We start from the raw sequence: 25,873 nt of genomic DNA, 5'->3' as shown, positions 1-25,873 counted from the left end.
GGTCACAGTTTGGTGTCTTTTCATTATTTTAGCCATACCAAGCAGGAATGTTTGATTGTCAAGAGGTTGTGGTGACCTTAATTTAACAATGTTCTAACCCTACTATCTCTGACAACATTCATAGTGTTTTTTTTTTTTTAAGTTCTAATTACTTTATTAAAATGATGTATGAATTTTATTGACTATATGACGATGGGGTAATGAATGAATCCCCTAACACAATGTTGCATAAACAGCTCCAATACAACATTAATCCCAAAGCGATGGCCTAAGTGTGACTCAAACTTCAGTCACTGCAGTAAAAGCGCTGCATCGTTACCAGTGGACTTCTAGTAAACAGCCTGTTCATGCTTGTAAAGGCACAACACATAACAAATGCGAGAAAAACTACTAATTAGAAAGCTGCCAAAAGTTTTTTTTTTTTTATCTTAACATCCAACATGAGGTGCTGTGTGCGGGAAGCTGTTGTGTTCGTTAAAATACCTAATCGAATTCTGAAACTTAAAGGACAACGGATATGGTTGTTGCGTAAACGGATGTTAACACTGTTACAACTATCATACAACACCCATTAATGTCAGGGTTCCTAGGTTTGAGCTTGTACAAGCCCTTAAACAGTGGCAAACTTGCTCTAATCTTCTAACCACATAAGTAAATCACATAAATTTACATAAAACTACTACTACAAAAAGTCTTCAGTGTCTTTATTTTATCCACTTTGCCCATTACTAGGAATAGTTTATTGAAACATGTTCCTTAACAGGAGACGTGACCTGGTATTAAGTAATGTACATGAAGAATCAACACCAGTAGTTTGCGTTTTGAATGATTTAATTTACTTTATCAATTGAAGCCTTATTGAAAACTTGTTTTCCAAGAGAAAGGTGCAGTGCAGGCAGAGGTGACGCTGAGCTAACAGGCTAGCATGCTTTTATTTCCTGTGAAAACCTTCTATAAAAACCCTGTTCCATAAAAGGAAATGCATTTAACTAATTTTTAATACTTCACATTAATTTGCAAAACCGCTATATTAATCGTGCTACTAAAACAGCATCTCTTAAATCGCAGCTTTTAGGTTAGAATGTTTTCTTGTTGAAATTAATCAATCAACATACCCTAAATTTTACAACAACAACTTCTGGATCTTGTGCAGTTATTTGAATATTCTTTCGTTTTATCGGGAGCGGAGCGCCGATCCGGTGCGCTGCAGCAGCACAATACTGATGCATGTGAGGCTGCATTACTGAACACATGCTAATTCGGTTGCCAAGTAAGTGCTGTGTTATGGAGACACAGTAAATTTAGTTCTATTACAAACTTAGGATTTTTCTTTTCCCTCACAGAGCAGTTCAGGAGAAGGCACGCTCTTTCTTGTCGATTATCACTTTATAACGTTTCTGTTGACGGTCCATCAGAGCATAAATTCAGTTATGCATGTAACATGAATGGGTAAGGCTACTGTACTCACTGCTACTTACCGTTACACCCCTTAGTATTCCTATTAAGTTTTTTAATGTGTTTTCTTTTGAAGTTTACTAATTAGTTTATTAGTTAATGAAACATGAAGTAGACAAGTGGATGAGAATAAAAATTATTTAATGGATACATTATAAATTACAGTAGAAAGCACGTTTTGGTCTCTTTAGTGGTTGTAGGTCTTACTGTCACTGTGAGGAACATCCACAGATATAATTATTATTGCAGCTAATTAACACAATGCTACACCTAAACTTAATTCAAAAGAAAATTTTGATTCTTTAATATTTTAAAGTAAAAGCTGCAGTTTTTTTTTTTTTTTTTTTTCTAGTGGGGATATATGTATATCCATATGTACCCACAATGTCAAAACTGTCAGATAATCCAACCCTTCTTTGGTCCCCACTTTGCTTGGTGTCTAATTAGTGCATCCATCTGGTAGACCAACTAGCGACTGTGGAGGCCAATAATGACCATTGTACTTTTTCCTATTTTCACAACTGTGGTAAAACCTCTGGTCAATATTCACACATTATGGGCAATTTAGAATGCCAATTAGCCTAATCTGCCTGTTTTTGGACTATGGGAGGAAACCCACCAAGCACGGGAAGAACATTTAAACTCCATGCAGACCCAACGTGGGAATCAAACCCGGACCCTGGAGGTGCAAGGCGACAGTGCTAACCACTACGCCCACTGTGCCACCAATAAATGCATTGTATATACCTAAACCTAATCCTAAACCTTACACAAATTAAGTATAAAGGCCTTTTAGATTTCACACTATCCTACTGTTTTAAGCTCCTAAATACATGTACACTTAAAACTTTGTTTAATGTCATCATTGTTTGGTGTGATGTTGGTGTTCCTTGTTAAAGCCAATGTTTCTGTTTGTTGAGTCTAACCTGGACCTCTGCGACTCTGAGGATTACAGCTGAAACTAATCGGCTGAGTGACTACACACTTGCAGTTTCTTTCACAATTCCTCTTAAAAGTTTACTATTGTGTTGCAGTTTAATGGTTCTGCAGACGTCTGTGCTCTGTTTCAGCTGAGACAAACTGTACCGTCCTGTGAGCTCGACCCTGATGTTTCTCACCCAGATCATCACTCGTGTTTGTGTGGGAAACAGTTACAGCAGTCTCCAGCAGGGGGCAGGCTTCTTATAACTACATGTGAGGATGCACCAGTGTGTGTCTGTGTGTGTGTGTGTGTGTATGTGTATATACACATGAGAGAGAACACACACAAGAGAGAGACATTTAACTCTTAGTTTTGTTTGTTACCATAGTTACCTTCATCAATCGGTATGGGTGTAATAATTAATTCCTGTCTTGTATTTATATTGTACCGTATTGTCATGCTGCACTGCACAACAGTTTTTATGTAATATTTAAAAATTATCATTGTGGTTCTCTGCATTTCTTATAAAGTCTGATATCGAACTAAATATCAAGTAATAACGAGGTGGGGGATTTAATCAGTTATGTATGTTAATTGATATTCTGTTGGTTTAGTTCGAATCGAGCAAATCATTGGGTCAATTTTCAATTCAGAATCAATTCACATTTTTTTTAAGATTTGGGTAACCTTTAAAATGTTCATTGGTTTAAAATTAATAAAATAAAAAAATATATATACTACTGCTTTGGCTAAAAATACAAATCGCTTCGATCTTTTTATTTTCTTCTGAATTTGTGGCTGGTGGGTGGAATAGGGCCACCTACGGACATTGGCAGGGAAAAAACTGAAACTTGACATTTAAACAGACAACACAGTCAAAAATACATTTTAGTGTTTATTAAAAAAAAAACCCAGCATTTTCATTTCTTTTAAACCTGCAATGCATACTGTATATAGTAGCTGCTTAAAATAAATCAGATAAATCAGTCAGTAAACTTTAGCAGTGCTGAATCAAATTAAATTGAAAATTGTAATGCCAAAAAAAGAAGAATCAAATCGATAGTCTACCCATTATTCACAACTCTAATATTAATAATAATTGTAAATTTTTAACATTTAACATAAAATTGTAGTACCTGAAAGATTTGATCCTGCTGTATACCCAAAGTTAGTCACTAGTTGAGAAACCTACTATATGTAATAAAGATCTTTTCAAGGGTTGTTTATGTGGTCTAATGGTTCTGCTTGGGACTTTTCCTGATTGGGAAATCATTAGTTTTTTAAGTATTTGTGAAATGAATAAACTCTAAAAACCCTAGAAGTCATATTGGCGTTTCTGCTCATTTCAGCTCTTTATTCCAGATTTTATTATCTTTATTATTTTCCGGCTTGCCGTTTTTCGTGTCGCCGCTTGTCCGACTGTGCGGCCGGTGAAACCTGTCCGCCTTCTCGAGAAGCACTGGAGCTCTGCCACACCACCTGTCTGTCTGTCTGTAGTCTGTCTCTATTACACTCACCTGAGACATGTCGGTTTGCTGAGAGTTTCCAAACCCCTTTTTGTCTTTGTGTGTTCATGCGTCTTACAGACCTTTCTATAGACTGGTGTGTTTGTGTGTGTTTATACATGTGTGTCTGTGTGTAATGTATGAGATGGTCTGCTGCAGCTGTTGGCCAGTAGAGAGAGCAGCTGTAAGGATGTGTTTGTCTGGTACCATTTCTTTGCGGTTTTCTTTTTACCCTGAGTTTTCCTCAGTCTCTCGCTCTCTCTGTCTCTTTTTATTCTTTTCCTTTCAGCGTCTGTCTGTGTTTGCGTACCTGGCAGATCCTCATCTTTTTTTTCTTTTCTTTTTGACGAGGAACGCGCTGAGACAGAAACCTAAAGAAAATAAAGAGAAAAAGATTCACTTTTAGGAATGTGTGATGTGGGAAAATAGGGGGGGGGGGATCACATTATGTAAGCAAAAGCTTAATGGTGAATTGTAAAAAAAAAATTATTTTGAATGTTTAAAAAAATACAACCAAGACCTTGTGATTATTAGATTAGATTGTGATTTGATTTAGATTTTGTCGATGTAATTTAAAAATCTATCTCACATATAAACACATCTTATCTAGGACATTTTTATGTCTATAGTCTATGTAAGTATTATTTTTTTCCTCACTATTATCCCTTGCTGCATTTAAGGAAGGAATAAAACACACCAGTGTGCTGTTAAAAGGATAATAGTCAACAATGGGGTGGTGCGATGTTTCCTGAAACAAAGCAGACAGTTTACAGCACATCCTGAAGTGGTATATTTGTCAATGCCAATGATTACGTACTTATTATAGCATGGCATCATACTTTTTAATCCGTTTATAGTTACAGCTAATGTGGAGGAACATCTGCAGAACAAGTCGAGTCTGCAAAACAAGTTTCTGGGTTTACTTTTGTTGTCGCAGATGTAAACAGTCGTTCCTTCACCAACCTCTCTTTTTCCTCCCTACAAGTAAAAAAAAAAAAAAAAAACTCATCTCACGTTACTGAGAAGTTCCACATCCTGAAGATTATCTGTGGTGGAAAACATCAAGGTCCTAAATTTTTTTTCTCTTTATTAAGTTAACACAGGTCTCAGGGCCCCTCAAAGTGTGTGTGTGTGTGTGTGTGTGTGTTAACCTGATATTCTCTCTGCATTATTTTTTTATACCTCAAACTCTCTGTTTCACTCCCCCTCCAAGTGCATCATTTCAGTGTCTATGTAAATGAGCTCCTGCGGAGCCACTCAGAACAGCAGAACTGAGCAACAACCTGCGGGAGGGGTATCTTCTTATATGAGGTCACAATAGGGGAAATCTAATTTGTTGGTTAAAATCATGGATAATAGTGATCTGATAAAAAATCCCCTTTATGTACACACACACACACACACATGCAAATGTCAAAAAAGAATGAAAACTGTATAACCAAAAAAACTGTATACTGTATAACCAAACACTGACACTAAAGACTATGAGTTAGGAATCACAAGGAACCAGCCGATACGATATAATCATGATACCACGATACCTTGGTGCTGATTCGATATGTATTGCTTCATTTTTTTATTTAATTTTTTTTTTTACAGATTTTGTTACAATTCTAAACAAACAACAAAATAATTTGCTCCTACCACACAATGTGTGAACAGTTTAGAGTGCCACCTGTAGGATTATAGAGGAACTGCAACATTTCACCACCACAAATTAAACATGTTGTTAGTCTTTCTCCCATCGAGGGGTCGCCACAGCGAACTATCCGATCCACACACAATTTGCCACATGTTTGACCCCCGCTTACACTGGCACCAAACCGATGCCATATTCACCGCAAAATTTTTGCTTGTGGAAAAGGCCAAGCGTTACTTGTTAAAGCCATAATAGTATTGTATTGGTGCAGAACTGTTGCTTGTGTACTGTACAGGTGGCAATGAAAGATACACCAATGTATAATGTGGTTTTATTTATTTTTAATAAACCACTCAGCCACCGATGCCATCCCAAATTCAAAAATATAAATAAATTAAAATAATAATAATAATACTTTTAAAAAACATTTATTTTGGAGTCATTGCAGCGATACACAAGTTCCCAAACAAATGAATCGCGACATGTAACTGAATCATCAGTGATAAAAATATGAAATGGTTTTTAGAATAACTTTTTTTTTTTTTTTTTTCACAATCACAATGTAACCTGTGAGTCAGTGTGAAACTACAGCTGTGATATTAGAGCGTTGCTAAACCTTTGAGTAATCTTCATGGAATGTTTCGTACTGTTGGAAATTTTCTCACAAAAATAAAGAAAAGAAAAGAAAGATGTACCTCGGTGTACACGTTTCAAAAGGATCATGATGCAGGAACGAATTAAACAAGAACCTCTCTCATGATTTAACAGGAAAGGGAAGTGCAGCTTAAAAACACAGCCAGAAAAAGACTCAACGATCCTTTAAACATGATCAGCGACTTGTTTCTCTGAGTAATGACTTTGGTATCGATATTGTGACATCACATCAGTCAACCCTGTTTGTTTCCTGTATGCCTTAGTTAAGTTGTAGGGAAAAAAGCAGCTGTGCCACGGTGTCTATTTTTTCACACACACACACACACACACACACATAGTGGTCAGCTGCCGCTCAGATGCCTTCCAGTCAGACTACAATTGCCTACATCTCTTTTTTTTTTTACAGTTTGGTGTTTAATTAGCAGGGTTCTTCTGCACTGTGGAATGGAATGATTACACACAGAGGAAAAAGAGAGAGAGAGAGAGAAAGAGAGAGAGAGAGAGGAGGTGGGGGAGGTTGGGCCTACGTTGACACAGTAGAGCTGACACAGTGACTCAGTGTGGCGGGAGAGAAGGAACCAGGAGGTTCAGAAGACTCAAAGATAGAGAGAGAGAGAGAATGAAACAAAGAAAGTAAGAGAGAGAGAGAAAGACGGAGAGAGAGAAAGTGGCAGTCAGCATGTGATGCTTTCCTAACACAGTCAGTGAGGCAGATTCGTTTAGCTTGACTTGGATGACCAGCTTTTCCAGCTGCTGACCAGCTTTTTTGGATTTACTGTCTCACCACATGCCACGCACTAGCATACACACACACACACACACACACACACACACACGTTCGCACCCGCATACACGCCACCCGCCAGCTTGGAGTCTCTGATCTGCAGACTGGATCTCTTTTCATCTCTAGATGTGCCACCACAGCCGGGACACACCAGTCTACGTTTGGGGTGCGCATGTGTATGTGTGTGTGTGTGCGTGTGCGTGTGCGTGTGTGTTTTTTCATGAAACATGAAACTTGTCGGATTACCCGTGGAATGCTGAGCAACTCCTGTCAAGGAAAAACCGTGGAATATCGTGGAGCAGGTTCAAGAGTTTTGAATTCTTTCCTTTCTTCGGTGATGCTTTTGGCTTGTTAAGCCCTTTCATTTGCCTGGAGTCTGGCAGTCCGAGATCAAGATGAGCTGCCTATGACTGACGCTCTGACAAGCCCGTCCTCGTGAAAGAGTGTGTGTGTGTGTGTAATAGAGTGATAAGTGTGTATCTGTGCGATGCTGACAGCGAGCGGGTTACATGTTGTAATGCCTGCTGCCACTGCATGTCCACGACAGTGGAGTTTTTGGGACGCGGTCGGGGTGGACTGCAGCGCCCCCGAGCCACGCTGCATCTGGGTGGCCGTGTTCCGGGACGACACACTCATCACACACACTCCCAAAACCGAGTCTGCACCGACCCGGCCCAGATCAGCCTCGTATGTGACCAGGGTAAGCACCGTGTGTTTGCGTGTCTGTGTGTGTGTGTGTTTAGTGCCTCCAGTGTAGCGGTGTGTCTTTCATTCATACACACTTGCACGCGCTGAAAGTGATCCGTGCACAAGCTTAGATTGATCATTTTATGATTGTGTGTCTGGTTCAGTTGAATTCCTTGGACATAAACAGTGTAAGCAAATTGTGTACTTTCCCTTACTCTATAGTGCTGGTTAGAGTTGCCAGATTGGACTATTTCACAAAAATGGAAAATGATGTTTTATTCAGACTTTATAAGAAGGAAACAATTTTCTGCTGTATTTGTATTCTGTGATTAGGGGTCACATTTAGTAAGGCTTGCACTGATTTATTTAATAATTACACTGTGAAGTAAGTATTTAGAATCCTGTTAAGTAAGTGTTTTGGATTGTGCTTATTAATCATAGGGCAGGGGTAGTTTGGGTTTTAAGCTGTAGGACTACTGATCAGAGGGTCCCAAGCTCAAGCCCCAGTGCCGGCCAAACTGCCACTATGGGGCTCTTAAACAAGGTACCTCACCGTCACCTGCGGAGATACAATCGAGCATCAAAATGGCACCATCGGAATCTACCACTCAAATGGGGTATTCAATCCCCAATGGCACATGTATGGACCCTTACCCCCCTTACAAATTATATTCCGAAGTATGTATTCCAGATCGTATTTAGTAGGGGTGAGAGATATGGACCAAAAATTATATCAATGTATTTTTACACATAATACCCATATCAGGATTTTTTTTATAACATAAGCTGATTGCTCAGTTTTAAGTCGAAGCTGTCTGTCTGAGGTCTCACAATAAATTTTACAAATTCAATTATTTTTCCAAATAAAATACAGTTTATGGTTCTGATAGTCCCTCATAAATCCTATTTCCATCATGACTTTGAGACCTAAGATTATCCCTTCGTGCTGACGCTATAGCATATTTTAATAGGGCAGCACAAGTCGTAAACACCAGGGTTGCTTGCAGAGATAAAGTGAGAGACGAGGTGGGAGAGTGAGCGAGAGGAGAGACACAAACCCTGCCACGGATTCCCAGATTAAACAAGTCATGGAGCGCAAAATCAAACTGTAGCGGTATAAACGGTAGTGCTTCATTCTACTTCTCCCCGCTTTGAAGTGTATCGATATACCATATAAAGGCAATGTGCCAACCAGCCCTAATACATAGTATAAGTAATTCAGATTGTATTTTATAAATATCCCAGATTCTGGATTCAGGACGTATCCTGCATTGGAAACAATAAGTAGCTATTACATATTTTGTTTATCCTTCATATTGTATGCAGTCCCGTAGAGCTTTGGGGGTCCAGTGGTAGGTTTCTCGCCGGCCATGTGAAAAGCCCGGGTTCGATTCCCAGCCACTGGTCCCAAGCCCAGTTAAAATTGAAGGGTTGCATTGGGAAAGGTAAAAATCCTGTGCCGCGTTGTGTGCGGACCAACTGTGTGAGGTGCTGTGCGACCCCTTGATGAGAGAACTGAAGACCAGTCCTATAACTAAGTTTACGCGAATAGAGGTTTGTGAAAGTTGCAAAAAACATGGTGGACTGCCACAGTCAGTCTGCTTACATTTGAGAATGCTACTCTTAAAGCTGTCGTATTTGGTAATTGTACTTTTATTTATTTGGGTAACAAAAGATTCTTTCAATTCTTGGAGCTAAATCTTATGACGATGATGATTATAATGAAGATGATGGTAACGATGATGTAGGATATCCTACATGGTACAATTTCACAGCTTCAAATGCTGTCCAGTGAAGCAGGACCACAGAAATAGTATGTATATTTTATGACAGGTCTACGGTATATTGAACATTCCAATCTGGCAACCCTAACGACAGGTTGAAGAATCTAACTAGTAAGTGAAGAGGAAAATATAGACTTCTAAGGAGTCTGTGAATGTATGTTTGTATATGTGTGTATGGGGGGCATGTTTTCTTAACATGATGGTCACCAAATCTCTCTAAAAAGAGAGGAATTGTTTTAGTATTTGTGAGTTTTTACCTTTTGAGGAGCTTTCGCTACAAAAAAATGCAGCTTTTACAGCTAAAAGGTTTACTTTTGCCTGTTATGGCTAGATTTAAGTTGAGCAGGGAATTAATAAGTATAGGAACTCATTAATTCGGTGGTGTAGTGGTTAGCACCTCCAGGGTCCGGGTTTGATTCCCGGCCAGGCTCGATTCTTGTCTCTGTGGAGTTTGCATGTTCTCCCTGTGCTTGGTGGGTTTCCTCCAGGTACTCCAGTTTCCTCCCACAGTCCAAAGACATGTAGATTAGACTAATTGGTGGTCCCAAATTGTCCGTAGTGTGTGAATGACTGTGTAAGTCTATGTATGTGTGCCCAACGATGGATTGGCACCCTGTCCAGGCCAGGGTGTACCTCGCCTTGTGCCCTAAGCCTCCTGGGATAGGCTCCAGGTCCCCCGTGACCCTGAATACAGAATAAAGTTGTATAGAAAATGAGTGAGTGAGTGAGCTACGGAAGGTCTTTATGAATATAGTAAAGTAAACATGTACAGTGTGTGTGTGTGTGTGTGTGTATGGAATGCAGGACAGAGAAGGATGGAAGAGACTTAGCTTGACAGCTCGAAACACAGACACAGCTGGTGCATATACACAAAGCCCATGGAGACACAAGCACACATTGTTTACTTTCCTCCTAGTGTTTGTCAAATGGATGTATAGCTCCTACAGTATCTTGACTTTGGGTCTTGACATGGGGTTTAAGTCTAGAAGTTCTTCATTCCTGGATGGTTTTTATGAATTCTCACGACCTGCAGATCGCCACTGGGTCAAACCGAACTGGCATGCTTTCTTTCCATTCTGACCTGATGCAGCGTTATTAATAATCCGTATAAATAACATGTTTTGGGAGGTGATCTTTTCGGGAAGGGAAGCTTTCCTTTTTTGAGAGGTGAGCTGTTCAGAAAAGACTCAGACACAACAGATGCTTATGAAATGACTTTGCTAGCAGTTGAGGTGGCAGGCTCTGTACATTCCTGTGTGGAAAGTTTCATCCTTACTTCATTCTTGGTACTTTTAGTTTCATTATTTCAATCCTGCAGTGTGAGAACTGTTGGACAAGCGGAAAACCCAGTTTAACAGTCATGCGCTTAACTAAAAGAACAAAAACAGGTTCGGATCCTTACACTGTCGTGCCTATTTACATGTGAACTAAATGGACAAAGTACTGTATTTCTGGTGTTGAGATGCAGGTGTGTGGAATCTAAAGACATGGCTAAAATAAGTGGCCAGGCTGTTGTGTGATCTAAGGCTGAAGGGTCCTGGGCTTTGAAGAATTGAAAATTACTAGCTGATGAACATTGGCAACGTCCCATGTTAGTAAATTGGTCATGTCTCCATCTCACATTGTTTGGATTTGCATGTCACGATGGTTCACATGCATAATTGCTAGTGACTTTAATCAGACGTGGACGCGTCTGTTCTCTAAATAGCAGGTATGCACACGACGATACGTCTTCGCTCACAGCATCTGGGTTGAAACACATCATACTGTACTTGTGCGATCGCTCAATCTTTTTAAACATGAATGCGATTTAGCAAAAGTATGCTTGGGATTTTGCGCTGGAGGATGGCAAGCAGTTGGTCGGCTGCTGGTGCTGACTGATGTCATGCGCGGAGGCAAAAAGTCACATGAATTCCAATCAGACCATTCTCATTTAAGTCACATGGACATGTATCAGATATACGGCTGATCTAGGACCACATGGCAGCATGGTGGCTTAGTGGTGAGCACCTTCACGCTCCGGGTTCGATTCTCACTTTGTGGTCTGGGTGTATGGAGTTTGCATGTTCTCCCCATGCTTGGTGGGTTTCCTCTGCGTCCTCCAGTTTCCTCCCACTGTCCAAAGACAGACTGATTAGGCTAATTGTTGTTCCCAAATTTCCTGTAGAGTGTGTGTAAAATGGTTGCAAAAATGAGAATAAATGCAAAGGTCACCTTTGGCCTCAACGGCCCCTAGTTGGACTACAGAGGTTGCTAGATGGATGAACTTCATGGTATATTCTACAGTACTTTCTACTCATTGGTTCGTAGGTGAACTCTGGATCCATCTCAGCCTTGATTAGGGTAATGGGGTTATTGAGGCTGAATGCATATTTCTGATTTATATCCAAGAAATAAATCGCTAACGTGATGCTCATGCCTATACCAATGTGAGAAATCACATTACTGTGTACTTTTAAATCCAGCATCCACCAGACAGGCACTAGAAATTCACCTTCAATTTCTACCCTTTTACTCATTTAATACTAGCAATAAAGAAGAAAAGTATTTACATCAGTTTTTGTACGCGTTTAACTCGCATATGAATCATCTTCTGTCAATGGCTCAATGTGCCTTAGCTTTATGCTTCCTATAAGCGGTACTTTACACTATAGGACCTCATATTTTCTTTTGTCAACTCAGTCTATATAAAGTCGGATATGCATTTTGAGGTGAACCTTCGCGGATGTGGTTTGCGCTACAAGCCGAGACACGCTCCAGGCGACTACAGGAAAGACGACGTGAACTCTGCTGAGGTGATCCTATCATACCAGAGCAGTGTTATGAACTTCGAATAGAAACGGTTGCGACACTTTAACCTCGCTGTGGTATTGTGGGATTCGTCTTCGGTGTCAGTAATAACTAATGATGTCACTTTCCTGTAAGATTATGAGAAAATCCACAGCATTGAGCGTTCTCAGAAAGGATCAAGCGAACAACGTCAGTTTGCACAAAGGCGAAGCAATTTCTCACATCCCGTACATACATAGTCGCGCTCGAACTGGAACATGTAGCGGTTTGAAAGCAAGAAGTAATAGAAGCATTTAGAAGAGCTTGAATGGATAGAGGGGAGAGGATAGGAAGAGTTTTTGTGCCTGCAGGGGTATGTGTATGTTTGTATGTGTGTTTTGGGGGGTAATAACAGGGCTTTGGTATTCTCAGCATCGGGAGGAACCTTGTGGTCGAAACTTGGCATGCTCAAGCACGCTGAACTCTCTCTGTCTTTTGCTCGTTTTGTAAGCGTCCGCTTGTCTGCCGTCTTATCTGAGCATGCCCAGACCTAGCAAGTGAGCTCTGTGGAATTTGCCGTTATTGTAGGCTACCCCCATTGATCGACTCACATTTCTGACTTCCCTTCAATCTATCTTTGTCTACAATCCTATCTATTTAAGCCCTCATGCCTAGACTACGGGTGGGTGATAAGGCAAAAAATTCATACCACAATCCTCAAAAAGTTTAGAATACATAATATATCATATATCACAATACTTACTAGAGATCAACAAGCTGGCCTGTATTATATATATATATATATATATATATATATATATATATATATATATATATGTGTGTGTGTGTTGGGGGGGTGTGGATGTGGGAAAATATAATGTTATGTTACTGATACCACCTAGAAGTTGTTTATCCTATTTATAGTTGTGTTTAATGTTGAGCACTGTTGCCTTGCACCTCCAGGGTGCAGGTTCGATTCCCCTTCCAGGTCTGTATGCATGTTCTCCTCGTGCTTTGTGGGTTTCTTCCAGTTACACCTGTTTCCCCCCACAATTTGAATACATGCATATTAGGGTATTCGGCATTCCCAAACTTCCTGTAGTGCATGCCCCCTGTGATAGACTGGGTGTAGGGTGTACCCGCCTCGTCTCCTAGATAGGCTCCCAGTGAGCAAGTGAGTGAGTTAATGTTTTGTTTTGTCAGAGTGGCGCGACATAAAATCGCTTTTTCCATCCATAGATTTGAACCCAGTGATGATAGTACACTAGATCAGTCCTTAACTGAGGGGCGCACCACAGGCACACATACACGAGATGAGATCTTAAAGGAAAAGGGTAGTTTTATTGGAAAAGTGGGTAAGAAAAGGGTTTTAAGGAGGGAGGGAGGAAGGAAATAAGGTGAGGAAAAAAGTGAAGGTGTGCACATGTGGGTCCATAGACAGTGCCAGCTGCCATGTGGGCACTCGGCTGGCCAGCGTCTGCTGTTGCTTCTCCCGGGACCGCAGCAACAATCCTGGCTGTGGGGACCTTAATGTCGAATGCAGCAGTCTTTTCCTTTGCGGCATTAGGGTTCACGAAGGCTGGTTCTCTGCGAAAGTGAAATGATGGGACAGCTCGTGCACTTCTTTAAAATGGCAGTGTTCAGTCCACTGGGGCGTATGGCATCGCCTCACTCGCATGCCTGTTTCAAGTTTAACGTCCGCGATGCATTCTTCTTTTCCCAAAACAAAGGATCTAGCAGCCCCGCCCTTTCACACACTTGAAGAAGGGGACACCACCTATGTAAGGAGCCTTCGGCGTGAGCGAGGGACAAAAAATATTTGGCCGCATTCTGGTCGCTGGTGCATGGCGTGACAAAACGTTCATGAATTAAATAGAATTAAAAAAAAAAGGTTTTGGATTCAGTGTTATAATACATGAAGTGCCACATGAAAAAAGCAAAAGGTTTTGTCAGCCTTTTTCTCCTTCCAGCTCTTTTTCCATCCCTTTTTGCGAAACCGATTTTTGCGTTCCTTGCTTACACTAGCATCTCAATCCTTACTAGTCTGAAAGGTTAGAAAGAACTCAGGGAATTGTGGAATGGAAAAACTAGATTACATCATCCAGGACCGTATTCAGGGTTGTTTCAGAGAGAGAGAGAGAGGAAGTGTGCGGGAGAGCCAGAGGCAGGCGAAAGTGGGTGACATCAGACCCAGGCATAATAAATAGAACATGATGTGAGGCAGAAATGGAGAGAAATGCAAGAAGAGAGACAACAGAAATGTGTGTAAAGGAATGAAGGGATGACGGAGTTTGTGCTCGGATGTGCTTACAGCTGATAAATTGTAGAAATGTAAGAACACATAAGAAAACAGGGTGCGTTTCATTGAAAGTAAAATATTCCTAGTGTCTGCCGGTGTGTATTTTGATTGAACAGCTGGCGGAATCGTCATCTCGCCACACACTTCCTGCCGCAAACCCGAGCATAGACTTCTTGTTTTTGTGTGGAAGGAAAAGGGGATTTTGTGCCCACTTACAAAAACATGGCAACGTTCACCTTTTCATCCTATATATAGCAACGAAACACACTTACACCCTACACAGAAAGCAGTACATGTGTCTGCTGTGTGTATGTGTGTGTGTGTGTGTGTGTGTGTGTGTGTGTGTGTGTGTGTGTGTGAGTGGTGTGGTTTTCATTTTCTCCATGGGGTTCAGGCGTGATTACAGCATACTTTCAGCTTAATTCTATACAATTATTCCCAAACTCCTCCGTGCTCCATGTACCTCATAAGTGGCTCTTTGGTTCAGTAAAACAGAGGCAGAGCTTTCTCTGAGCCCAGATCCAACACAACCCGAGTGAACCAGGGATTTTCCTGTCTCGCGATCCCAGGCATTTTTCCCAAGCTGCCTTCGAGTAGATATTCCCAGAGGACAAGTGGCAGCAAATAATCTGCCTTCATGTCCATGTGGAGAATCCCCCGCTCCCCTCCTCCCGCTCTTCATCCTCCGCTGGAGCTCTGTTTGCTCAGGTGGTGCCGGCTGATTGATTGACAGATGTGGAACGCACGTAGAGACTGGTGGGCTGTTGCTTCTTGTGTGTGTCTGGGAAAAAAAAACGTCTTTGCAGCCATGTCCTAAAGTGGAACATGTTTATTGTCAAACAAAGAAAGTGGGTATTATTTGTGTCTGTTAAACCGCCAGTCAGGCCTGGCTTGTTTGTGTCATTTATTATATTCGTTTAGTCTGTATGTTCAGGTCAGTTTCCTTAATCCAGAGCGACTTACATTTTATCTTGTTTTGAGCCGTTAGGGGCCTTGCTTAAGGGCCCAAAATTGATGGTACTGTGGTTTGGACCTTAAAATCACTACCGTAGTTCTACACCTTAACCCCTGAGCTACTCCTTATTTGGTCTATTACTACTTTCAAAGTTATTATATTTATTTAGTTTTCATTAAATAGAGTTATTATTCAGGTTATGATCAGTGTCAGTGTGTCAGTGGTTAAGGCATTGGACTGGTGATCTGAAGGTTCAACCAAGTTGCCACTTAAGCAAGACCCTTAACTCTCAACCTCTTAGATGTACAGTATAATGAGATTTAAAACAAAAGTAAGTCGCTCTGGTTAAGGGCATCTGCCAAATGCCAAAAATGTAAGTTCGGACGGTATATTTGCAATGTAAATAAAGTCATGATCAAAATCAAAACCATCACGGAAACATCAAATGAAACCCAGTGTACCATGCTAGAGGTACATACAAGTATTATTTCCGAGCACACTTGGCCCCGTGAGCATGAAATCGATCCGAGCTCGGGAACCAAGAAGGAAGGCACGTGAGACGCTCACTCTTGACATTTTATCCTGAAATCTAAATAATATCAGGCAGAGCATGAAGGTCAGCTTCTTGTTCTCATCAAATCAACAAATTACAGCCACCTGCTGTATTGGAGAGTGTGATTATGTAAGTGTACTTGAATAAGGAGCAATGATAATAATGTAAAAGCATGGTACAGATCGATCATGTCTAGTGATTCCTAGATACAATGTGGCTTATGAGTAAATGAATAACACGAATAGAGAACTAATACAAAACAGGGACAGACACAAACCTGGGCAACACATGCGGCTTGCTCGTGTCTCTTGAAAAATGCAAAATATGCAAAGGGGAATCCATTACATCTTCACCTTTTCTGCAATTAATCTTGCAATTTAAGGGGCTCCATACTTCAAAAGCTTTAAGAACTCAATACAGTTAGTTATGCATAAGGTAAATTACCAAATTTCTTTAACCAAGAACTTACAAGAAAGTCTAGATTCAGATCCAAAAAGGTTTTGCTCTTTACTAAGGTCTCCAACCTGCGTTTAGACACGCTCTTATTTACTGGTTAATACATTTCACATTACATGATTGCTTTTTTCATGATGCAGTTAACGACCCCGAGTATATTTCATGAGAAAAGTCTTATCTGTGGATTAGATGGAACAATTAGCTTCCTGGTATGTGTACATGTTTGTTTACTACATCCTCATTTCTGTCTGTTTTCTGTTTGTTCTAGACAAAGGGGCGAAGAGATGGGATCTCCTCGTCCGGTGATAACCCCCGGCCGGTCCTGGGGGGCGGAGCTGAAGGCAGGGCTGTGTCCTGGCAGGGCCCACGGACGCTGGTGCTCCATAAGAACTCTCAGGGCTTCGGCTTCACCTTGCGCCACTTCATAGTGTACCCCCCTGAGTCCGCCTTGCACACTAGCCTTAAGGTAAAGTACCAGTTACATTAAATACCCTCATAGCAACTAGAAAAAAAGAAAGACAGTGTTTACAGATGTGCAAATGGGTTGTTTTTGCATTAGTCCCGATCAGTGGATTCCCACTGGAAGTTATGCTTTAAATGTTGACATCATCAATGTGGGCAGAGAAATGTCATAGTAGATTTTTGAGGCTTCCAGGAATAATAAGAGCAAGTCGGTGGTTGCTGTCAGGATGCATTAGGAGGAACTGCAGCCCAAAGAGTTAAGGTTTTTAGAACATCTGGAACGATAGAGATAGAAAACTGGAAATGGGGAAAACCTCAAGACCAGGTGTGTTGTCTGAGTGCCAGGGCTGCGAAATGACACACATTACAGTGTTACTGGATATCAGATACAGCTGGTACATAACCGGCCTTTACCGTTCATTGATAAGGAAAATAAATGAAATACTAGATTGTAGAATGCTAGGTGGGCAATTAATTTCATTTTAAACTGTTTTACAAATAATATTAAACATAAAATATTTAGTGTTAGATTCATTATAAATAAAAAGATACTTATATTTATCATATTAATACGATCCAGTTCCCTAATAGTTTTAGTACCAAAACAAGTCTGAATGTTTATTTAAAAAAAACAAAAACAACAACAACAATAATAATAATAATAATAATAATAATCTACAAACTACCCTATGCTTAATTTATAAATAAAATATTTTCTGATAAACATCAGATTCACTGCAGAAAAAACAGTTGATCTGAAAAAAAGTTGATCTAAAATAAGGTTGGTGTGTTTATTTGCTCAGTGTTAACTTGGTAACCAAACCAAAGACATGAACCAACAATCCTACTGTAACAAGCAACCTACAGAAATAACAGGGAATTTACCATTTTAAGGCTGTTAATATTGGCCGTTAATTTGGGTTATGCATCGGGAGATTTATTCAGTTGATTTAATTTGCTTCATTATTTTGATACCTTCTTTTGATTAGATTTATCTTTCTTTTTTTAGTAATTGACAAAAAAGTGTGGCAACAATAATTTGGCAACATTGGGATTCTGTTGGTATTTGGTTGGTTTTGAAATTTGGTATCGACAAACTGACTCCAAAATGTTTTTTTTTTTTAATCAATTTAAAATTTCTATATGTTTGCATTTGAGGGGGTAAAATGTTGCAGTTTCTCTATGATCCTACAGATGGAGCACTCTAAACTATTCACACATTTGCAGCACAGCATCCTGTGTGGTTTAGAATCGTATGTTGTAACGTTTGTTTAGAATTGTAACAAAATCTTTTTAACCCACAAAAAAAAAAGCAAATCAGGATATTTTGAAAATCGTGATACAGGATTGTAATACGGATTGAATCGTCACTTAGCTGTCACAATGATATTCTACTGTATCAGCTGGTCCCCTTTGAATCCCATTACTAATGTTGAACTCAACAAAATGTTGTAAATATGACTTATGACAATAATTAGAACAGGTCCACATACAGTATGCACACATATTTATATGTCGAATGACTTGTACAGAAAATATTCTACTGTATGTATAAATAATAAAATTACCAGGACAATAAATAAATAAATAAATAAATAAATAACAAAGCGCACAAAAGGGGAAAAAAAGGTTTAATTTTTGAGCTCTGTTCTGTGATAAAACATATTTTATACAATTTGGACTTTGTGCAAATGTCATATTACACCAGGGTATCGTAGATATTTAGCAAAGCTCCTTGGGTTTTTGCAGTGTAGCGGCACTATATGGATGTAACATGATTAATGCACAATATATTTCTTTCATTGTATTTGCGTATCACGAGCACTGGTTTTGCTGTATTTGGGAGCCGTGATGCACTTTATGGTCCTATTTTCAAAAGCAAATTTAACCCGAGAGATAACACTGCACTGATCAAGAGATGTATTTGTGCTTCAGGAAGTTGTTGTGTTCATCCAATTCATACACACCAGAGGCTGGAATTGAACCCTCAACCCTGGAGGTGCAAGACAACAGTGTTAACCACCAAACCGCTGCATCACCACATATGAACACCAAGGTTATTTAAGTTATTTGAGTTGGTTGATTGTCAGCAAAATAAAGTGAGAAGTGATCATTTAGTGTATACTGATAATCCCCACTAGGAGTTTATTATTTTTAACAAATAAGCAGAAAGAGAATAAAAGTAAGAAATAAACAAGAGGGTAAAATTCAAAGGGAGGAAGTGAGAAATACATGTGAAAGAATAATAAGAAAGAATCCTGACGTTGCAGGAAAAGTGAAGACTCTGCTGAAAAACGTGTATTGTTCCAGAGACCCCATGCACTGCCACGCCCTTCAAGTGATTTCTCCGACAAACTTCTTAAAGATGTCCCATGTGCCGTTGTGTCGAACGTTATTATCAACTTATCTAGGGTGCATGAGATGGTACTATGTCAGCATAATTGAATAAAAGAGTGTTGCATGAGGTGATGATAACAAGCTGCAGATGTTCACATTTAGTGTGTGTGTGCACTATAACAAAGTCCTATTATTTTGCCAGTCTGTGCCATTCCTAAGACGGTCCAGTTGTTGTTTTCCGTTGTGAAAAGGCCTCTGTTGTGTTCGACTGGTACCACACACACAGGGTCGAGCTGTACCAAGTCCCAACCCACTCCAGTTTGTCTTCTTTTGTTCAGAGTTGTGGCGGGTCATATGATCGTCTTTGCTAGGGAATAAAAGCAGTTGTTACTTCTTGAGTATGGATTGATGTGAACTGATTGTCACTAGACAAACCCAAACCACCAGGATAAACCTGTTACATGCAACATGCCAGTCCAATTTTTGTTTTGTTTTTTAAATCCAAGAATGTTTTAGTTACACTAGGAGTTTTTATATATATACGCTTGATCATGGCTTTAATTAAATATGTTTAAAAGATGCCATCTAACTTTATTAGATGTATATTATGCACAGCGCTGATGCCGATGTTCACTCACTAATCTATACAATACAGAAAGTTGCATGCACCTGGAATCAATAAAACATCATCGTTAAATGAGTTCCTCTGAGCCGCAAGCATGTCTCGCTCTCCGTCTGGTCTATGACCTTAAATGCACTTCCTTTCTTCTGTTGCCGAAACTTTTCCGACCTTCCAGAATACAAGTAACTGTGTCATCAACTTTCAGCACTATTCATCACATTTATTCAATCCTAATAGCAGTATGATTCTAATAAACGTACATGTGTGTGTAATCATGGGTGGTGCTTCATGAACAACAAACCGAGCTGAAAATAAAACCTCAACTCCAGTTAAAATGTCCAAACAGTTTCATTATCGCCGATAGAGTGTGCAGTCAGTCTCTCAGTAGCATTGGGATGCAGAACTCTTTCAATAGTGGATAAGGTAAGGTGCGGATTTGGACATGCAGACTGCATCCGGAGCGGTAAAGCCTTGGTATTGTGTGAGTGTTTTTGGAATGAGCTTCGTCAGCGCTGTACACTCATCTCAAACTGCCTGATCATCATCCTGTGTGTGTGTGTGTGTGTGTGTGCGTGTGTGGCAGCGTGGCCAGACTGATTAGGCCTACTCATTGAGGAATTGTGAATTTGTGTTTGTTGGCCCAGGTCTCGGTATTATCTAGCTGTCAGATAGATAACATTGGCAACATTTTGGTTCACTTCAGCTTGGTGTTGGTTCTTTGCCCAATGCTGCCCTCTAGTGTTTATTTTAAACAATACAGCACTTAATAACAGTTATTAAAGGCAAAATAGACATAATTTTTTATTTTTCTGTGAGCTTTGAGTACCTATTTTTTTTTTATTTTAGTAAAGATTTATAATAAACAACTACTGTAAGGCGTCCACACTTTATCATATTAAATTATCATACCATTGAAATCTTTTTATGAAAATAACTTATTTTAGCATAATTTTGCATTTTTACATAAATATATATTTACACATATACACACACCAATTGTTATGGATGTGGCAGCACTACCTACCATAGTGTATGTGTAAAAAAAACAATATATATTTTTTGCACTAAAACTACCAAGCTAATAAGAAGAGAGAGCTTGCATTTCATGACCCAGTTTCGAGAGGTGTGTTTGAAAGGGCTTCATATGATACTTAATCTGATATGATACTTATTTAATGGTGGAAAGAGTGCCAAATCACATACGGGCTCGCAAAGGGACCCGTCACCGTCAGTGCATGCCAAGAATTATGTGAGAGAGTCTCTCCTTTTTATTCATCATTATTTCCTATATTGCTCGTAAAATCTTTTTTTAAATAAATGTTCCTGTTGTTTTTTCATGTTCGTTTGCTTGAATTCTGTTGAGGAACTTGGAGAGGTCAATGCGCAGACATGAACTGTTTCAGTATAGTAAAAGAGTAGGTAGCGTAGTATAATCTTATCTAAATGAATAATGGCTAGTTCGAATGTGACTCGCAAACATTTCACAATCATAACACACAAAATCACTCCATAGTTAGAGCAAATAACCAAATAAAAGTGGAAGATTGTGAGTTTCTTTCATGAAACAATTTTAAGCTATTTTAGACCTGAAAAGGGTTAATCATAAATAATATATATATATATATATATATATTTTTTTTTTTAATATAAGAAAATGTGTGTGGGGGGTTGATATCCAGTGAGCACAATGGTGCAATTAGTAGCATCAAAAGTGTGTTTGCAGTCAACAGGAAACATTTTGTATATTTAGATGCTTAATAGCGAGCATTAAGAGGATATCTGGTGTTGATTGATTGATTGATTGATTTGATTGATTGATTGATTGGTTGATTGATTGATTGACATATTTTGATTACATTTTTATTTAAAATAAGTAAAGGCAAATAAAAATTTCCAAAATCTCTGAAAAATGGCTTGAATTATTATTATTTTTTACATTTTAAACTAAAAATGTACTACAAATAAACACTACCAGTTTTTTCAGTCATCAGTCTCAGTGTGTGTGTTTGAAATGTTAATCACATCTACTTTTGACAATCACAATCTGTATCTTAACTGTATTTACAAACTTTTTTTTTTTACAGGATGATGAAAATGGAAACGGAAAAAGTGAGTCATATTTTCTCTTTTTTTCTTGAGTGCATATTTAAGGTGGTCAGATTTACAGTAGGTGGTTTATTAGCGGTTATTGATATTGTGTTGGATCCTCTCTAGGTGTGTTTACATGGACTATTCCACTAATTTGTTATAATAATGAAATATGATATTATATTACTAATTGTTTATATTAATATAAATAAAAGGAAAAACTAAATAAAGGAAATTTTGATGAAGCTGCACGGCTAATTTGGGTGTGATTTTCGTGATCAGCGTCAAATTGGTAAATATTAGCCATTTAAACACTTAATTTGATCATTTTCCTCTTGTTGTTATAAAAAAAAATCGACCGCACTGGTAAAATTAGGTAAAATTAGTTTACATGATGAGTTTCTGGACGTCTGGGATCCTGATAGTTAAAGTCAGTGAGAATAACTCTCTTCTACCGGTGTTTACTTTGAACCTTTCATCCACTCAGTCTTTGGTGTAGGAAAGAGCACTGATTGGTTCACGTCTTACACGTAGAAAAGCACCAATCGTAGGTGAGACAGTTCTTGCAACCAATCATAACGCAGAATTCAGGATTTGTTGGAAAAAATTAAAGTCTGACCTAGTTAGGGGCAAATCTTCTTTTTCATTTTCTTCTCTTATATTTTTGGCAGATTAAATGCTTCACAGTGAGCAGAGCCACATTTCACATGAAATCAAAAAAGCTTACATTCTGATTAAAGGCTTTGTGCTTGTAACTGCACGTCTAATCAGATCAGCGTCCATGTAAACAGATACACTTTAATCTCTAATCTGAAGGAGTTTTATCAGACTGAGGTAATACCCATGCAAACAGCTGTTTATGTGACTTCTGCCAAGGCTTCACTTGTCCACTAGAGGGCTCTAGTGGTCAAAAAAAATGCATGATCAAGTTCTTTAGATAGATAGATAGATAGATAGATAGATAGATAGATAGATAGATACTTTATTAATACTATTTAAGATGACATAGTGTGTGTAAAATTTTTAAAAATTAAAACCAAAACATTTAATTAAAAAAACAGCTGATATAAACCAAATAAAACAAATTGTTGAAAGTGTGTATTCTAGATATATTTTCTTATTTCCTTTGGTATCAATGAAGTACCATCTATCTATCTATCTATCTATCTATCTATCTATCTATCTATCTATCAGAGTACACAAAGCATTCTTTCTTGACGCAGTCTTTAAACAAGTCCTCAGGTCATCCTCAGTGATGTCATTTCCGAAAAAACAACAACACAAGAATCAATATGAAGCTTTACCTGAAAGGGCTGCACTTTCCTGACATGTGCTTTAAAGCTCCAGTATAGAGTGTTGCTATCACTCAATGTGGATAAAGCACTAAAATTAGCTGGATCGGCTCCGGGGTCGAGGCCAGCCACTACACACAATGTTGGATGAGGGTTGAAGTAGAAATTCTGCATTACAGTAATTATCTGTGGACAAGTTCGAATTGAAAGTAGTGGACATTTCAACAAGGGGACATACAAGTATATCTAACAAAAACCATAAACTGTTGAAGTGAAAGGGTTCTGTGTACCCCAAAACACATTCTCCATGAAGACAGATCAGTTTGTGCACAGTACCACCGTGCGTCCCTGTTTAGGAATTTGCACTAATACTCTGTACATACCTGAAATATGCCGTAAATCCACACCTGCTGTGTGTCTTGATTTATCATACCAAATGAGTACAAGGAATCCAAGGCATTTAAGGCAGCTCATGTAAGTGTGTATTATTATTATTATTATTATTATTATTATAAATGATCTTAGATCTGACTTCTATCCTTGCAGTATTTATTTAGCAAAAAGAACTGTTCCTGTTCTTTATTTCACAAGATACGGCACACATGGCATGATTTAGGATGTGTTGATACCAGTCTGAGCAGCAACTCGAAGAGGCTCTAGGAAGGAAACTAAGGCTCCATTTGGGATCGATAATTTCCATGAAAACGCCTCTCCCCCTCTGGTCATTACTTTCATCCACTGGGTTGCTGGCTGAGGAAGGAGCACGAGTTGGCTCACTATTTCACACATACTCTAGTAAAGCAGGGTTGGCGAGAACTCTTGAACTTGAATGCAGCTTCTCCACAATCACATAAACAGAAGCTACGTTTACATGGACAATATTTTTTAATCTGATTAAAATGATTATAATTAAATTGAAATTTAGTCTGTTTACACAGACACTGATCCCTTAAGATGTTTATTTGCATGTATAATGCAGTTCATCAGTATGCATATTTTTTTGACATGTACAAAGTGCTATGAAGCATTTAATCTGAAGAATTATTTAATATTTTAGGATTCCCATCCTAAATCCTGATGATCCCGCTTTTTGCAGCATGGTCGGTTACAAGAATGCATACTCATTTGTGATTAATGCATTGGACAGAACTCGCTCTTTCAATGATTTTCAGTCGAATTTTAGTGGAATATTAGTGCACTTCACAAGTATGCAAGACAAAGCGATATTTTGTTTCCCACAGATAAATTAAAGCAATAATAATAGATTAATAGAGTCAACTGGTAGGCATTAAACTATGGCATTTAAGCATAAACGGTACTTAATGAAGTCATAATCAGGTTACATTTATCAGTAACAATGTGAGTATCAGTACTGTATAGCAAAAAAAAAAAAATACTTACAATATGTCTGTTCATATTTGGTCTTGATTGACACTACAATGGATTTGTGTGTGTGTGCGTGTGCCAACACAGGTCCACAGCGAAGTCGTCTGGAACCAATGGACACCATATTTGTTAAAAACGTGAGGGACAACGGTCCTGCTCACCAGGCTGGCTTGTGCACAGGTGAGAAAGATAACCATGTATCGCCATGCAGGAAGTGTTATGCTGGGGTATGTTGCCAGGGAAATCACCCTGTGTTGCACATCACGATGTTGGCATTTGCATGTAATGAAAAAGAAAGAGGCAGGCTTCCATGTGACACGGTTTTGACACTTCAGAAGAGCTGGAAAAAATACCGAAATCCTGTTCTTGTGTAAAAGTAGAGATTCCCTAGAGCAAGTGTTACTCAAGTAAAAGTAGAAGTCCTCCATTTACATGCGTACTTGAGTAAAAGTACAAAAGGACAAAAAATCTCTCTCTATCTGCTCAACGATTGTGAACGTGCTGTTTCTGTTGCTGCTGATATCAAACACCTGTATTAGGTGTGTCTTACAGTAAAGGCAAGTCACACAGTAACTCATAATAGTCAGCAGGTGGCGAAATTCCCACTTTAAATGCGACGCACCACTATGGTTATGTAAACATGACATTTATGAAATACATAAAATATCTACAGTACTTGCGTGCGGTATCAAAGTAAATCTACTTGGTTACCTCCCACTTCTGCACTTCACAGTTTACACTTAAATGTTTATACCCTTACATGTGCGTACAGAACACATGCCCTATAGGACACATGAAGTCATGCAAATGCAGGCATGTTAAAGCACAAAAAGAACTACAGTGTGATGCTGGTGTATATATAACCACCACAGACATACTGTATTATCATAGAACAAGCGCTTCTTTTGTTATTCTGGTTAGTAAGCCAGAGGATTAGGTTTACAGGTGCATTCACATGCTCACGTGCTCATCACAAGCACACAAATCGAAATGCTAGAGATGAGGAAATGCATGCATGTACTTAGTCTTAAAAAAATAATGGATGCAACCGTAGCTAATAACTGTAGTCTTATGTATAATCTGCTCTGGCAGTCATTCTAGAAAAACTGGTAAGAAGGTAACTAGGGAAGGTTCTGGGATCAATCAGTATTTAATCTGGATTCCAGTGAAGTCTCAGGTCTTCTGCTTAGTTTACTGTAATGAAAGAGCCAACTGAATTATTTT

General features: G+C 38.9%; 1 protein-coding gene across 6 annotated transcripts in view; it reads left to right on the top strand.

Moving 5' to 3' along the window:
* Window positions 1-25,873, top strand: part of arhgap23a (Rho GTPase activating protein 23a) — an 88,361-nt gene that overhangs the window by 34,993 nt on the left and 27,495 nt on the right. For 2 of the 6 annotated variants that reach the window (XM_053514374.1, XM_053514373.1), the window contains exons 1-4: window positions 6,720-7,659; window positions 16,731-16,928; window positions 21,968-21,992; window positions 24,737-24,829. In XM_053514374.1, coding sequence (XP_053370349.1) covers window positions 7,447-7,659; window positions 16,731-16,928; window positions 21,968-21,992; window positions 24,737-24,829 — 529 coding nt within the window. In that variant the 5' untranslated portion in view covers window positions 6,720-7,446. Of the gene's footprint in view, window positions 1-6,719; window positions 7,660-16,730; window positions 16,929-21,967; window positions 21,993-24,736; window positions 24,830-25,873 lie in introns of those variants that run through there. The other 4 variants (XM_053514379.1, XM_053514375.1, XM_053514378.1 and 1 more) reach the window with 2 other exon arrangements.

The sequence above is a fragment of the Clarias gariepinus genome, chromosome 16 (genome assembly GCF_024256425.1).
Source record: "Clarias gariepinus isolate MV-2021 ecotype Netherlands chromosome 16, CGAR_prim_01v2, whole genome shotgun sequence".
Classification (NCBI taxonomy): Eukaryota; Metazoa; Chordata; class Actinopteri; order Siluriformes; family Clariidae; genus Clarias; species Clarias gariepinus.
This window is presented reverse-complemented; position numbering and strand designations above follow the sequence as displayed.